The sequence below is a fragment of the Sciurus carolinensis genome, chromosome 9 (genome assembly GCF_902686445.1).
Source record: "Sciurus carolinensis chromosome 9, mSciCar1.2, whole genome shotgun sequence".
NCBI lineage: Eukaryota > Metazoa > Chordata > Mammalia > Rodentia > Sciuridae > Sciurus > Sciurus carolinensis.
The window spans coordinates 41,004,075-41,020,804 of record NC_062221.1 but is presented as its reverse complement, the minus strand read 5'-3'; the positions used below and the strand labels follow the sequence as shown (position 1 = coordinate 41,020,804).

Below are 16,730 nucleotides of genomic sequence, written 5' to 3'. Positions count from 1 at the left end.
TAGTTTCCTTTGCTGAGAGAAAGCTTTTTAGTTTGAATCTATCCCAGTTATTAATTCTTGCTTTTATTTCTTGTGCTATGGGAGTCCTGTTGAGGAAGTCTGGTCCTAAGCCGACATGTTGAAGCTCTGGACCTACTTTTTCTTCTATAAGATGCAAGGTCTCTGGTCTGATTCCGAGATCCTTAATCCATTTTGAGTTTAGTTTTGTGCGTGGTGAGAGATATGGGTTTAGTTTCATTCTGTTGCATATGGATTTCCAATTCTCCCAGCACCATTTGTTGAAGAGGCTATCTTTTCTCCATTGCATATTTTTGGCCCCTTTGTCTAGTATGAGAAAATTGTATTTATTTGGGTTTGTGTCCGTGTCCTCTATTCTGTACCATTGATCCACCTTTCTATTTTGGTACCAATACCATGCCGTTTTTGTTACTATTGCTTTGTAGTAGAGTTGAAGATCTGGTATTGCGATACTCCCTGCTTCACTCTTTCTACTGAGGATTGCTTTAGATATTCTGGGTTTTTTATTCTTCCAGATGAATTTCATAATTTCTTGCTCTATTTCTGTAAGGTACATCATTGGGATTTTAATTGGAATTGCATTGAATCTGTATAGCACTTTTGGTAGTATGCCATTTTGACAATATTAATTCTTCCTATCCAAGAACATGGGAGATCTTTCCATCTTCTGAGGTTTTCTTTAATTTCTTTCTTTAGCGTTCTGTAGTTCTCATTGTAGAGGTCTTTCACCTCTTTTGTGAGATTGATTCCCAAGTATTTTATTTTTTTCGAAGCTATTGTGAATGGGGTAGTTTTCCTGATTTCTCTCCAGTGGTTCTTAACTGGGAGCAGTTGAGTTCACCCACCAAGGGAGGCTTAGCTATGTGTAGACATTTTTGATGGTCACTACTGCGGAAGGAAGTGCTACTGGCATCTGGTGGGCAGAGGACAGGGATGCTACTAAACATACTACAATGCACAGGACAGCCCCCCACAACAAAGAATTACCCAGCCCCAAATTGCAGTATTACCAAGGATGAGAAACCCTACTTTACAGTGTGATATGTAGCTAATACAATTATGATCTGAAATGCAATTATGTGACATAACTGAAAATGAATCTACTATTTCATGAAAGAGACCTAGTCACTACTCCTAATTCCCAGGGTAAACAGCTGAAATTCTTTTCCAATTCTTCCAATAATATCTGCAAAAAGAACAGATATATTGGGCTTGGGTTGTGGTTCAGTGGTAGAGTGCTTGCCTAGCATATGTGAGACCCTGGGTTCGATTCTCAGAACCACATAAAGATATTGTGTCCATCTACAGATAAAAATATTTTTAAAAAAAGAACAGATATATTTTTAAATAAGCTAAATTAAATGAGCTAATCTCCTTCATTAAATTTTATACCAAATCATTGAAATAAAATGGTCTTAATTTTCTTGCTCTGATTTTGATAGTGTTTATTAAAGTTCACATCTTAAAGTTGGCAATGAAATCTCAGATTTACATAACATTTTACATCTGCATTTTTGGGGCAATACAAACATCAGTATGGCCAAACATTAACTTATTTAACTTTCATATTAATAACAAGTCAGTATTTATAGTATTCCTGAACATACTTTAAAAACTTCTTGGCATTATTTTGTTTTTAAAAGAAAACACTACTTAATAAATATTGCAGCCCTAAAAGATATGCCAAAAAGTTATAAAAAGTTAAGGGGAAAAAGAGCTTCAGTTCATTTTGTTTTTTTGGTATATCCTAAGTTGTCACTCTTACTATAGTACAATTCTGATTCTCGTAGCTGTTTTAATTAGTTTTGACATGAAAACATTAACAAATTATTATTGATATAGGCTTTTCAATTTGCTCAAGATTATGAATTGTAAGTGGAATGAAGCAGCATTTCCAGTTGACGAATGGATCTGTAGGTAGTGAGATCTCTCTTAAATAGAGCTTGTGACAATTAAACCAATAAATTGTAGCAATGAGAAAACTGTTGACAAAGTACAACCAGGGAATGTTCATCTCAATATATGCTGGAATCTGTACTTCAAGTAAAAGGATGACTAACTGAAGTAGTACAAATGGTAACCAAGTACCAAGAAAACAGACAACAAGCTTGGACAAGAGTATTTTTTTTGAGCTCACAGTGTAACTAGAGTGGGATGAAAAAGGAAAATATAGTATAGTTTCATTCTTATAGGATGTTATCCTAATGGCCTGGATCAAGGTAATAACTTCTGACCAAGAGGTTATAAAAGCCACAAGTAAAATCAGCATCATGGAGAGTGACAGCCAGTAACTCTGGATGCTGACATAGAAAGGACACTGGTAAGAATAAACATTCTGTGCCTTCAGGCTTTGGTAGATAGTTGGATCCCCCAAAACATAAACAAGGACTGAGATCCAAATTAAAATGACAGCAAAGAAATAAAATAACTTTGGACACTTAGATGATAGCTTGTTAGTTTTAGAGAAATTCAGGCAATAATCTATACAAGCTATCAAGAAAACCGGGTAATGCAAAAAGCCATAAGTAAAGGAAATAATTTGAGTAAATAGGCAAATGTGATATTTAGTAAACCTAATGCCTAAAAGAATAAAATCTGTGAAATAGGATATAATGGAAATGTTCACCAAAAGTAGAAGATCCACGAATGCTAGTGAAATGCAAAAATATTCCATAAAATTCTGATAGGTGTTTTTTCTTCTCATTCCTAGTGTGAGGATATTCAATAATATTTTCCCAAGTATGATCAAATATAACAGACAATTAACATCTAGAGGCTGGTGTGGCTGGTGTAACTGGTACTGAAAAGAACAGTTCTCTGGAGAAAGAGCTGTCATAGTTTTAATTTAATTTCAAGAAGACCCGCTGGAATGCATGATAAAGCACGGCTGCAATTTATTTTCCATCCCTGCAAAAAAAAAAAAAAAAAAGTGAAAAGAAAACATTGATGTTATCTTAATGCTGTGTCTGTTTACTTTACAAAGCAAGCACCTCTTGAAAAGAAAAACGAAATCATTTTCCCAAATAAGAAAATATATTAAACAAGAATTCTATTCCTTATATTACTTACAGGATACAGAACGTGATCTAGAAGAATTAACATGTATACACTAGTCATTTTTTGAAAGCCACACACTCCAGAACTCTGATATTTAAACCAAAATTTATATATAAATGACTAACTTCTATATTAAGTTTTAACAACTTGTGAAAGAAATGGAGAAATACTTTTATTTACTGAAGCCAAAACATGCATAAAACAGCAGCCTGATGGTGATACTCAGAACAGTCAGTGATAGCTCTCATACAGTCCTGCTGGCTCTGAATAGTATTACCCCCACCCCATTTTGTCTAAAAATGGGGTGAAAAAGAGGCTAAGCATATGAGTCCTTAAGCATAGCAGTTTTCACTCTTTTTAGCTGCAGGATCATCATCTAGATGAAAATTTTCTTGAAGCTCAAATACAGATGGTTCAGCTGAAAATAATGGGAACATGTGAAAAGAAAAGATATCTTCTGGATATGATCTTTCAGGTTTGGCCCTGATGAAAATAAAGGGAAAAGAATAAGACCCAACATAGATACCTGAGAACCTTAAGAAATGGTAGGAAAATGCAAAGGAGTAGGAGTCAAGGTTGGGTATTCTGCATTTGAAAGCAAGAAAGGATGATGAAGTCAGGAAAGGATGGAAGAAAGGAGATTCAAGGGGGAAAAAAAAGGTTGACTCAATGGTATTTTTGCAATACTGTTCAATCACTATGTAAAGAGCAAATCCCCACCCCAAGAACCCAACCAAACTCAAACAGTAAGAACAAATCTACTCACAAATATTAACAACTGGAGACTGGTTAAAAGTAATATTATGATATACAATTATGTAGCAATTAAGAACATGTCCCAGCCTGCTGTGGTAGTGCACCTCAATAATCCCAGCTCCTTGGGTGGCTGAGGCAGGAGGATGGCAACTTAGCAAGCCCCTGTCTCAAGATAAAAAATAAAAAGGGCTGGGGATGTAGTTCAGTGGTGGAGCAACCCTGGGTTCAATCCCTAGTACTGCAAAAAATGAAACAAACTCCCACACACAAAAAAATTCCCTCTATAAAGAAGGAAGATTTAGTTTTCTATTGAAAACTACCTTTTCTATACTTGTTCAATTTTAAGCCTTTGAATTTAACTGTTAAAAACATGTCTTGGGGGCTGGGGATACAGCTCACTTGGTAGAGTGCTTGCCTCATATGCACAAGGCCATGCGTTCAATCCCCAGCACCACACGCAAAAAAACAAAAACGTGTCTTCATAAAATTCATAAAACAATGTTAAGTGCAGATTATAAAATTATGCAGCAATACATAATCTAATTCTTGTAAGAAATATACATGCTAGAAGTCTAAAAAAAAGCACCCATTAAGTTATTAATATGGTAGAATTATGCTTGTACATTTTCTGTATTTCCTAAATTTTACACAAAGAACTGAATTTGCCTAAAAGCAGATCACTGATGATTAAATAATTCCAAGGAAGTAGTGAAAAGCTTGAAGGTAAAGAAATCAGCAAGAGAAGGCTGTAAGGTCTGTGGACAGATTGAATTCTTACTCCCAGGGCCATAAAACTATTGTCATAAACTTGCCATTTAGGGTATACGAATGATCCATCTGCACACACACATATACATGTAATAAAAGTGCAAAAGAACCAGTCAAGCTAGTACTTTCCTATACTCATGACAACTTGGCAAATGCCATTGGCCTCGCAAGTGGTGTTGCTTGAATAAGAAGCCTAGGTGGAATGACCAGCATGTGAAGTCCTTGGACTAAAGGAAAAAGCAAGCTTTGTTTTAAACCAGTCAACGTTGGTTTACATGGGACTGAGGAAGGGAAATACTATAGGTTCATTTTTATAGAGACCCATGTTTAAGAGAAATAAAAAGAATGATCTGTATTATGTGATTTTTTTTTCTTTATTGCTTCTATTCCAAAATAAAACAAGTAAAGCTAAGTAGACACCATCCAAAGGCTGGTTCCTGAGTTTTCATTTCATATTTGACTCAGGTGGAGTCCACTGGAAGTCTAGAAAAGCTGGCTAGTGCCTGTAGAACCTCAGTGTGTCCTAGGGGCTCAGGAAGGTCTGCAGAGGAGGAGGATCAGCTATGGCCACCAAGGCACTTACCCAAGAGCCTCTGCAGAAAAGACCTGGATGAAAGAAAAGCCTAACAGAATACATAATGGAATCATAAAGCTAAAAGAAAAGTAAGGTTCAGGGAAGATATATAGCTGGAGGTAATGAAAAGCAACCAAAAGGAAGGAAGTACCCTAGAAAATGAAATTGGGGCAGTCGTGGAGCGAGTGGGCAGGTGAGTCAGGCCGCCTACATCACGGAGGTAGGTGGCAGGTAGCTAACCTGCCAGCCAGCAGGCCAAGGACAGACGTCATAACTGAGCGACCCCGCCTGACCCCTGCACCTAGGTTGGTGCCATCACTCGTTGGTCGCAGTCACGGAGTGAGCTGGCGGGTAGCAGGCAGGCACCCAACCCGCCCGCCTTGCAGAGTTGGGTGGTGAGTAGCCAACCCTCCCAAACACCAGGCCAAAGAGAGACGCCATCACTGAACAACCCCGCCCGACCACCACCCCCAGGTTTGTTGCCTTCACAGAGTTAGCCAGAGGCTTCTTTATAGGCTGGTGCAGGCATTTTGAATTACTCCTGAGGGCGTGGCCATCATCACTGAAAGGGCAACTCCCTTCCTGAGACACCTTCAGGAGGCTAGAGGACTTTTGATAAGACCGAGGAGTCAAGAAGAGGAGGTATTGAGAGACTCGGGACCAACTCAGAGCCACCAGGGAATATACCCCACCTGAAGGCCACCACCCCTAGAAGTCCAGCTTCCTAGTGGAGCACCACATTATCAAGTTCCTCCAAGACTTCAGGCTACTGAAGGCTAAGAGGTGAGTTATTGGAAATCTACAGAGACAATATTAGTCAATAGAGGAAATCTGCAATATCCCAGAATTTCACTACTAGAGGGGTAGATACCTGAACAATATGAGAAAACAAGGGAAGAAAATGTTCCAAACAAACCTAGATGGTATAGCAATAAAATCCAATGACGGCATGGCAGAAGAAATGTCAGAAAGGGAGTTCAGAATGTACATAATCAAAATGATCAGGGAAACAAACGAGGAGATGAAAGAGCAAATGCAGGCAATAAAGGATGAGATGAAAGGGCAAATGCAGGCATTGAATGACCGCACCAATCAACAGTTAAAAGAGCAAATACAGGAAGCAAAAGATCATTTAAATAAAGAGTTAGAGATATTGAAAAAAAAAAAACAAACAGAAATCCTTGAAATGAAGGAAACAATAAACCAAATTAAAAACTCCACAGAAAGCATAACCAATAGGATAGAACAGCTGGAAGACAGAACCTCAGATATCAAAGACAAAATATTTAATCTTGAAAACAAAGTTGACCAAACAGAGAAGATGGTAAGAAATCATGAACAGAATCTACAAGAACTATGGGATATCACGAAAAGGCCAAATTTAAGAATTATTGGGATTGAGGAAGGCTTAGAGAAACAAACCAAAGGAATGAACAATGTATTCAATGATATAATATCAGAAAATTTCCCAAATCTGAAGAATGAAATGGAAAATCAAGTACAAGAGGCTTACAGAACTCCAAATATACAAAATTACAATAGACCCGCACCAAGGCACATTATAATGAAAATACCTAACATACAAAATAAAGACAGAATTTTAAAGGCTGTGAGAGAAAAGAATCAAATTACATTCAGAGGAAAACCAATATGGATATCAGCAGATTTTTCAATCCAGACCCTAAAAGCTAGAAGGGCCTGGAACAACATTTACCAAGCCCTGAAAGAAAATGGATGCTAACCAAGAATATTATACCCAGCAAAACTTACTTTCAGATTTGACAATGAAATAAAATCCTTCCATGATAAACAAAAGCTAAAAGAATTTACAAAAAGAAAGCCAGCATTACAGAATATTCTCAGCAAAATATTCCATGAGGAAGAGATGAAAAACAATGATGTAAATCAGCAAAGGGAGAAACTACCCTAAAGGAACAACCAAATAAAGCAGAAATCAAGTCGTGTCAAAAAAAAAAAAAAAAAAAAAAATGAGCCAAATGACCAGGAATACAAATCATATCTCAATAATAACCCTGAATTTTAATGGCCTGAACTCATCAACCAAAAGACATAGACTGGCAGATTGGATTAAAAAGAAAGACCAACAATTTGCTGCCTGCAAGAGACTCATCTCATAGAAAGAGATACCCACAGACTAAAGGTAAAAGGATGGGGAAAAACATACCATGCACATGGACTCAGCAAAAAAGCCAGAGTATCCATCCTCATATCAGATAATGTGGACTTCAAGCCAAAGTTAGTCAGAAGGGTTAAAGGAGGACATTTTATACTGCTTAAGGGAAGCATAAATCAGCAAGACATAACAATCATAAATATCTATGCCCCGAACATTGGCTCATCCATGTACGTCAAACAAATCCTTCTCAATTCCAGAAATCAAATAGACCACAACACGATAATACTAGGTGAATTTAACATACCTCTCTCACCACTGGACAGATCCTCCAAACAAAAATTGAACAAAGAAACTATAGATCTCAATAACACAATCAATAATTTAGACTTAATGGACATTTATAGAATATACCATCCAACCAAGAGCGAATACACTTTCTTCTCAGCAGCACATGGATCCTTCTCTAAAATAGACAATATATTATGCCACAAAGCTACCGTTAGCAAATACAAGAAGATAGAGATAACACCTTGTATTCTATCAGATCATAATGAATTGAAATTAGAAATAAATGACAGAGTAAAAACCAGAAACTACTCCAACACCTGGAGATTAAATAATACGCTATTGTATGATGAATGGATAACAAGATATCAGGAAGGAAGTTAAAAAATTCTTAGAGGTAAATGAGAACAAAGAAACAACATATCAAAATCTCTGGGACACTATGAAAGCAGTTCTTAGAGGAAAATTTATTTCAGGAGTGCATTCAATAAAAGAAGAAAAAATCAACAAATAAATGACCTAACACTATGGCTCAAAGCCCTAGAAAAGAAGAACAGAGCAACACCAAAAGTAGAAGACAGGAAACAGTTAAAATCAGAGCTGAAATTAACAAAATTGAAACAAAAGAAACAAAAAAATTGACAAAATAAATAGTTGGTTCTTTGAAAAAATAAACAAAATTGATAAACCCTTAGCCACACTAGCAAAGAGAAGAAGAGAGAAAACCCAAATTACTAAAATTCAGAATGAACAAGGAAATATCATAATGGACATGATTGAAATACAAAACATAATTAGAAGCTATTTTGAAAATCTATACTCCAACAAAATAGAAAATCTCGAAGACATCAACAGGTTTCTAGAGATATATGAATTACCTAAACTGAATGAGGAAGACATACACAATTTAAATAGATCAATTTCAAGTAATGAACTAGAAGTCATCAAAAGCCTACCAACAAAGTAAAGTCCAGGACCAGATGGGTTCTCAGCCTAGTTCTACAAAACCTTTAAAGAAGAGCTCATTCCAATACTTCTCAAAGTATTTCATGAAATAGAAGAGGAGGGAACCCTCTCAAACTCATTCTATGAAGCCAATATCACCCTGATACCTAAACCAGACAGAGACATATCAAGGAAAGAAAATTTCAGAACAATATCCTTAATGAACATAGATGCAAAAATTCTCAACAAAATATTAGCATACAAAAATATATTAAATCGCATACAAAAATATATTAAAAAGATAGTGCACTGCGATCAAGTGGGTTTTATCCCAGGGATGCAAGGTTGGTTCAACATCCGGAAATCAATAAATGTAATTCATCATATCAATAGACTTAAAGTCAAGAATCACATGATTATTTCGATAGATGCAGAAAAAGCATTTGATAAAATACAGCATCCCTTCATGCTCAAAACACTGGAAAAAATTGGGATAGTGGGAACATTCCTTAACATTGTAAAGGCCATCTATGCTAAGTCCATGACCAATATCATTCTAAATGGTGAAAAACTGAAATCATTCCCCCTAAAAACTGGAACAAGGCAGGGATGCCCTCTTTCACCACTTCTATTCAACACTGTCCTCGAAAATCTAGCCAGAGCAATTAGACAGATCAAGGAAATTAAAGGGACACAAATAGGAAAAGAAGAACTCAAACTATCCCTATTTGCTGATGACATGATTATATATTTAGAGGAACCAGAAAATTCCACCAGAAAACTTTTAGAACTCATAAGTGAATTCAGTAAAGTAGCAGGATATAAGATTAATGTTCATAAATCGAATGCATTTTTATACATAAGTGATGAATCTTCAGAAAGAGAAGTTAGGAAAACTACCTGATTCACAATAGCTTCAAAAAAAATAAAATACTTGGGACTCAATCTCACAAAAGAGGTGAAAGACCTCTACAATGAGAACTACAGAACACTAAAGAAATTAAAGAAAACCTGAGAAGATGGAAAGATCTCCCATGTTCTTGGATAGGCAGAACTAATATTGTCAAAATAGCCATACTACCGAAAGTTTTATACAGATTCAATGCAATTCCAATTAAAATCCCAATGATGTACCTTACAGAAATACAGCAAGCAATCATGAAATTCATCTAGAAGAATCAGAAACCCAGAATAGCTAAAGCAATCCTTAGCAGGAAGAGTAAAGCAGGGGGTATCGCAATACCAGACCTTCAACTATACTACAAAGTAACAGTAACAAAAACAGCATGGTATTGGCACAAAAATAGAAGGTAGATCAATGGTACAGAATAGAGGACATGGACACAAACCCAAATAAATACAATTTTCTCATACTAGACAAAGGGGCCAAAAATATGCAATGGAGAAAAGATAGCCTTTTCAACAAATGGTGCTGGGAAAACTGGAAATCCATATGCAACAGAATGAAACTAAACCCCAATCTCTCACCCTGCACAAAAATCAACTCACAGTGGATCAAGGACCTTGAAATCAGACCAGAAACCCTGCATCTTATAGAACAAAAAGTAGGTCCAAATCTTCAACTTGTTGGCTTAGAATCAGACTTCCTTAACAGGACTCCCATAGCACAAGAAATAAAAGCAAGAATCAATAACTGGGATAGATTCAAACTAAATAGCTTTCTCTCAGCAAAGGAAACTATCAGCAATGCAAAGAGAGAGCCTACAGAGTGGGAGAATATCTTTCCCACTCATACTTCAGATAGAGCACTAATTTCCAGAATATATAAAGAACTCAAAAAACTCTACACAAAGAATACAAATAACCCAATCGACAAATGAGCTAAGGATATGAACAGACACTTCACAGAAGATCTACAAGCAATCAACAAACATATGAAAAAATGTTCAACATCTTTAGTAATAAGAGAAACGCAAATCAAAACTGCACTAAGATTCCATCTCACCCCAATTAGAATGGCTATTATCAAGAATACAAGCAACAATAGGTGTTGGAGAGAATGTGGGGAAAAAGATACACTTATACACTGCTGGTGGGGCTGAAAATTAGTGCAGCCACTCTGGAAGGCAGTGTGGAGATTCCTTAGTAAACCTGGAATGGAACCACCATTTGACCCAGCTATCCCACTCCTCAGCCTACACCCAAAGGACTTAAAATCAGTATACTACAGAGATACAGTCACAACAATATTCATAGCTGCTCAATTTATAATAGCCAGATTGTGGAACCAACCTAGATGCCCTTCAGTTTATGAATGGATAAAGAAACTGTGGTATATATATACAATGGAATATTATTCAGCCATAAAGAATAATAAAATTATGGCATTTGCAGGCAAATGGATGAAATTGGAGAATATCATGCTAAGTGAGATAAGCCAATCTCAAAAAACCAAAGGATGAATGATCTCACTGATAAGTAGATGATGACACACACAGGGGGTGGGAAGGGGGCAAGAATGGAGGAAGGAGGGACTCTATAGAGGTATAAGAGGGGTGGGGGGGAAGAAAAAAATAACAATGAATCAAAAACTATTACCCTAGGTAAATGTATGATTACACAAATGGTATGCCTCTACTTCATGTACAAACAGAGAAACAAGATGTATCCCATTTGTTTACAATAAAAATGAATTTAAAAAAAGAAAAAAGAAAATGAAATTAGGTCATTTTACCAGGATCACAGAAAGCAATCAAAATTTTCTTGAATGAGACCAGTTTTATATATATATATATATATATATATATATATATATACCCCATTTCTTCAAAACCACTAAAAGCATTGAAAATTTCAATTTTTTGTTGTATAAACTGACTTCCAGAACAAGACAAAAATTCTTTAGTAAGCTACCCATCCTTAATTTTCCCATGAAGAATGTTCATAGTAACTATAGGGATACAGAAATCTTTAAAATAGGGTACTTTTCCAGTATGATTTTAAACTATATTTGAATCAACTCATATGCCGCCTAAAAAGTTATGTGGAAGTCTTAAAGGCATGTTGTCTCTTCTCTGGGCTTGCTGCATGCCCTGGCTCTATTTGGAAGGATTAGATTCTGGGAAACCATGACTTCTTTTCACTGATCCAGTCCCGCTTTTCTGTCTGTAACTTATTCATTCTTATCACACCATACTTACTCTCCTGGGGGTCTTCTTGACTGATGGTCTTCCTAGTTTATGTTACTAATGGTTCCTTGAATTCATTGTGCTATACCAATATGTGAGTTATGTGAGTTAGCCCTGTGTGAAAACAGAAAACAAAACAACCATTAACAGCCATTTGGCAAGGCAGGTGCCAGGATGGGGGGGGAGGGCAGGTACTGGGGATTGAACCCAGGGGTGCTTCACCACTGAGCCTCATCCCCAGCCCTCCCTTTTTAAATTTTTTGAGATAGGGTCTCACTAAATTGCTTAGGACTTCAGTAAATAGCTGAAGCTGGCCTCAAACTTGCAATACTCCTGCCTCAGCCTCCCAAATTTTTAGGATTACAGACAATAGCTATCTTAATAAATGTAGTCCATCTAGTGTAATTGGTTCCAGAACCCTGCTGAGAAAAACTTTAACCTTGCAAGGGATTATAGTCTGTAACTGCTTATGTTCTTAGTTTCTTTCCAACGAAAAGGAGGAAGAGAACATTTAGATTGAAAGTTCACCAAACACTCTGAGAAATGGGTACATATAGCATGGCATCTGTATAAAGAAATCTTGCTTTACATGTCAGATTTCACCCACAGGCTCCAGGTAAGCCAGCAGTTCTGTTTCACTTCAAAATTCTTTGACACTTGCTGCATGCTATCGTAAAAGTTTTTTAAATGAAAATTTACTATATTTTCCCCAACAAGAAAAATGTAGTGAACAAAGTGGCATAATTTCACACTTCACATATTGCTTTAGTGTCTGCCTTACTAGCAGACAGCGGAATTCTCCTTTACATGTCAACATTTGAGATCACACATATTGCGTAGCTTCTGGAAAGTTCTCTGTACATTCATGAGGGCTAGAGAGTAAAAAAAGGTTAATGACTTTAAGTATTACTGTAGTCAAAAAACTGCTACATAATCTCATATTTTATCTAAGAAAAGTTTAATGAAGCCGTGTGCATTAAACAGGACAGATCAGCTGCTGTGTAGAAAATGCACTGTATTTGTGAACCTGATAAGTGAAAAGAGCCTGTGGGAGAAATTAATATAGTGAGTCTTTCAGGGGTTTTATGTATCTTTCATTTAGTCCTGAGAACAATCATGAAAAGCCTATTTCCCCCCAGGAAGAAACGGCCTGGGGTTAGTATACACATTTTCCCCAAGTCCCATGACTGGTAAGTATTGGAGCCTGGGGTTAGTATACACATTTTCCCCAAGTCTCATGACTGGTAAGTATTGGAGCTGAAGTTCTCCCTCGGGTCTGATTTAAAAGCTTATGCTCTCTAGTAAGACACAATCAGGGACCAACTCACAACTGGAAATGTCAAAAGAACCCAATTTATATATGTGAATGAGCTTTCTATAAAAGTACCATCCAAATTGGCATGATTACATTAATTACTGAAACCCAAGGAGGACCATGACTATCAATCTGGATAACAATTTTATTCCTCTAAATAGAAACTCTTCAAAATGTGGTTCTTGCTTGATGTTATGTATCCAAATTCAGTGGGAAAAAAATTATTCAACTCTGATAACTCAAGAAACTTTGTATTCATTTGTTTACATGGTTAAATATCCATTATAGAAAATTAAGAAAATATAGGAAACAACCTTGAATAAAATGTTATATAATTTACATGGTACAAAACTGGAATCACGAAAAATATATACATTGAAAATTACCTACCCTACTCAATACCAACTCCTCCATCCTGCCCATTGACTATCCAGCCCAGGTTCCTTTCATAGATAAAATCACTGTAACTAGTTACTTGTACATCTTTCCAGAGGGGTATTCTATAAGAAGGTTTGAAGAAGAAATTTGGGGCTGGGGAGATAGCTCAATCAGTAGAGTGCTTGCCTTGCAAGTACAAGGCCCTGTGTTCAATCCCTGGCACTGCAAAAAAAAAAAAAAAAAAAAAAAGGCAAATTATTGGGGCTGGGGATATAGCTTAGTTGGTAGAGTGCTTGCCTTGCATGCACAAGGCCCTGGGTTCAATCCCCAGCACCAAAGAAAAAAGAAATTTGAAGTTCCCATGTTTTTAAGACAATTAGCAAGGGATTCTTGATTTGCCCTTTCCCAAATCTTATTTACATAATGAAAATCTGATAAAGAAGTGGCAAAGTTAGAACACAACCAAGAATTAGTTAATGATCCATCAGACCACAGGAGTCATTTCCACCAAACCAAACGTAAGACTCCACAAGGAAGGTCAGTGAGGCCAGGCAGAAGACAGCAAGTAGGGGTCATCTCAGTATATGGGACAGGTAATTTTCACTTTTCTTCTCTTAAGTGAATTACAGTGCTGATCCCTACGGTTAGGTGACTCCTGTGACCAAAGCATTTAACTGCAAATGAGATGCCCTTCAGTGTCCTTGCTCCCTGCCATACAGAGTAGACAGACCACACATTCCAGAAGGTACAGTTCAGATGGGTCCTTGAATGACTGTGGAGCAAAACTGTGTATAAGCAAGAATAATTCTCTGTTAAGTCACAAGATTTCGTGATTATTTGTTATGGCCTATCCTAATACATTTCCTTGCCATTCTCTGTCCTTTAACATGTTTTTTTTTGTTGTTCTTGTTGTTTTTGTTTTCAGTTAAGGGCCTTATCACCTGAACATGCCCAATCTTGTCTGAAATGTCTTTCTTTTAACCTCAAGCATTATTTACATAATCATAATTTAAAATTCATAGAAGAAAAATAACTTTATAAGCAGCAATACAAATAAAAAAAATTGATAAAAATATTAATTTTAATCATTGCTTTCACATTTCCTTCAGATTTTCACATTTGCCTATTTTAGAAAAGAATCTCAATTCAATGACCTAAGTTTAAATCTTAAGGAAAAGAGTGAATCAAACCTAAAATAGGCTGAAGGAAGGACACAATATAGAGCAGAATGCAATGAAATTAAAAAGCAACAATGGAAAAACAGAAAAAAATCAATGAGACAAAATTGGTTTGTTGAGGGAAAAATATGAAAGTGTTAACCTCCTAGCCAAATTACAAAACTTAGTAAAGAGATGACCTCATTATACACACAAGCACATGCACGGATGAATTTGACTCCATAAAAACACAATTCTCTTTGAAAGCATGATAAAGAAAGTGAAAAGACAAACTACACACTAAGAAAAAATATTCACAATAAATATCTGATAAATGACTTGGAACTAGAATATAAAATGGCTCTTATAACTCAATAAGACATTTAGACCCTCAGAACAATGGCAAAAGATTTGAACCGACATGCTGGGGAATGCAAATGAAAATCACAAGGAGATCTGTGCATATCCACTAATATGAAGACTGGCAAGAAAGAGGAATGACCACATCTGGGCCCTTACCTAAGGGGTGCATGAGAGGGTGAGGAACTCGGGGTTGAACTCAGGGGCTCTTTGCCACTGAGTAACATCCCCAGTCCTTTTTATTTTTTGAGACAGATCTTGCTAAGTTTCCCAGGCTGGCCTGGAACTTGTGATCCTTCTGCCTCAGCCTCCCAAATTGCTGGGACTGCAGGCATGCACCACCGTATCCAAGGAAAACAGAAGACTATCTTTGCAAGCCAGATTAGGTATATTAGCTTCCTAGTGCTGCCATAACCGATTACCACTGGGAGTAAATTTAAACTAGATGGCTTAAAGCAACATAAATTTATTCTCTGTTTTGGCAGGAAGAATTCTGAAATCAAGATGTCAGCAGAGCCATCCTTTCTTTGAAGTATCTAGAGGACAGTCTTTCTTTGCCTCTTCCAGCTTCTGGTGGCTCCTGGCATTCCTTGGCCCACTGCAAGACAAAGCCATTCTCTACTTCCATCTTTACATGACCTTCTGCCTGTGACATGTCTTCCTACTGTGGTTAGGGTAGGTCTCCCAAAGGTTCATGTGCTGTGGGCTTGGTCTCCAGTGAGGGGTGAGGTGGCAGGACCTTTAAGAGGTGGGGTAGAAGGTAATTAGGCTGCTGGGGACACTGCCCTCAGAAGGGATTGCCAAAGTTCTCAAGGGAACCTAGTGAGGCCTCCTGTCAGAGGGTTGTAATAAAAAGTGCAAGCCCAGCTCCTGAATCTCTCTTGCTTCCTTTCTTACCATGTGATTTCTTCTGTACACATTCTTACCATTGTGCCATTCACAACGAGCCTTTACCAGAGGCTAACCAAATGGGGGCCGCCCAGCCTTGCACTTTCAGCCTCCAAAACAGTGCTAAATAAACCTCCTTTCTTTTATAAAGTTCCCAACCTCAGGTATCCTGTTACAGCAAAAGAAAAGACTAATACTCTTAAAATTGATCATTTCAATTAATAGTTTAACGTGAGAGACTTTCAATTTTTCCTTTTACTTGAATACTTGTAAGGTTCAATTTCACTATTGTGTGTCTCAGGAAATAGGGAGACTTAAGAAGAGGAGAGCTGAGGACAGCAATTGATGCAGCAGTCTGAACACACATTTATTAGGTTCAGCATTTTATATGGGCATAGCTCATGGTACCACCAAAAGAATTAATTACAATATTAACATCAAAGATCACTGATCACACATCATAATAAATATAATAACAAAAGAGCTTGAAATACTGCAAGAATTACCAAAATGTTACATAGACACAAAATAGAGTGGCACCTTTGAGACTTGCTTGCAGGTTTGCCACGAATCTTCAAACTATGAAACATGCAGTAACTGTAAAACACAATAAACCAAAGCACAATAAAATGGGGCATGCCTGTATTTATTTTTCTTCTATTAAAATTCTAACCAATGTATTTTCAAAAAAACTAAATATAAAAAAATTAAATATACCAAAAAAAGGAGAAAATTTTTGAGGTAAACATGTTACCTCGAAATGGTACCTCTGTCAATTATAGCACTGACGGTAAATATTTAGTTACCCTTAAAAAGTTTTTAAGTCTTTAATAAAAAAGAAAATTCCAAAATGGAATTCTATCCCAAGCTAAATGGGATAGAGTAGATATAAAATAAGTGTAGATACAAAATAAAACCACACGTTGAGAAACTCCTTTCCTCA

At 36.7% G+C, this 16,730-nt stretch overlaps 1 protein-coding gene across 3 annotated transcripts in view; it reads right to left on the bottom strand.

Moving 5' to 3' along the window:
* Nucleotides 1–1,451: 1,451 nt before the first annotated feature.
* Nucleotides 1,452–16,730, bottom strand: part of Gpr160 (G protein-coupled receptor 160) — a 42,618-nt gene continuing 27,339 nt past the window's right edge. Inside the window, exons 3-5 of one of the 3 annotated variants that reach the window (XM_047564428.1) lie at nucleotides 16,328–16,384; nucleotides 11,702–11,803; nucleotides 1,452–2,925 (exon numbers count right to left, since the gene is read on the bottom strand). In XM_047564428.1, coding sequence (XP_047420384.1) covers nucleotides 1,838–2,854 — 1,017 coding nt within the window. In that variant the 5' untranslated portion in view covers nucleotides 2,855–2,925; nucleotides 11,702–11,803; nucleotides 16,328–16,384 and the 3' untranslated portion in view covers nucleotides 1,452–1,837. The remainder of the gene's footprint in view (nucleotides 2,926–11,701; nucleotides 11,804–16,327; nucleotides 16,385–16,730) is intronic. The other 2 variants (XM_047564426.1, XM_047564429.1) reach the window with 2 other exon arrangements.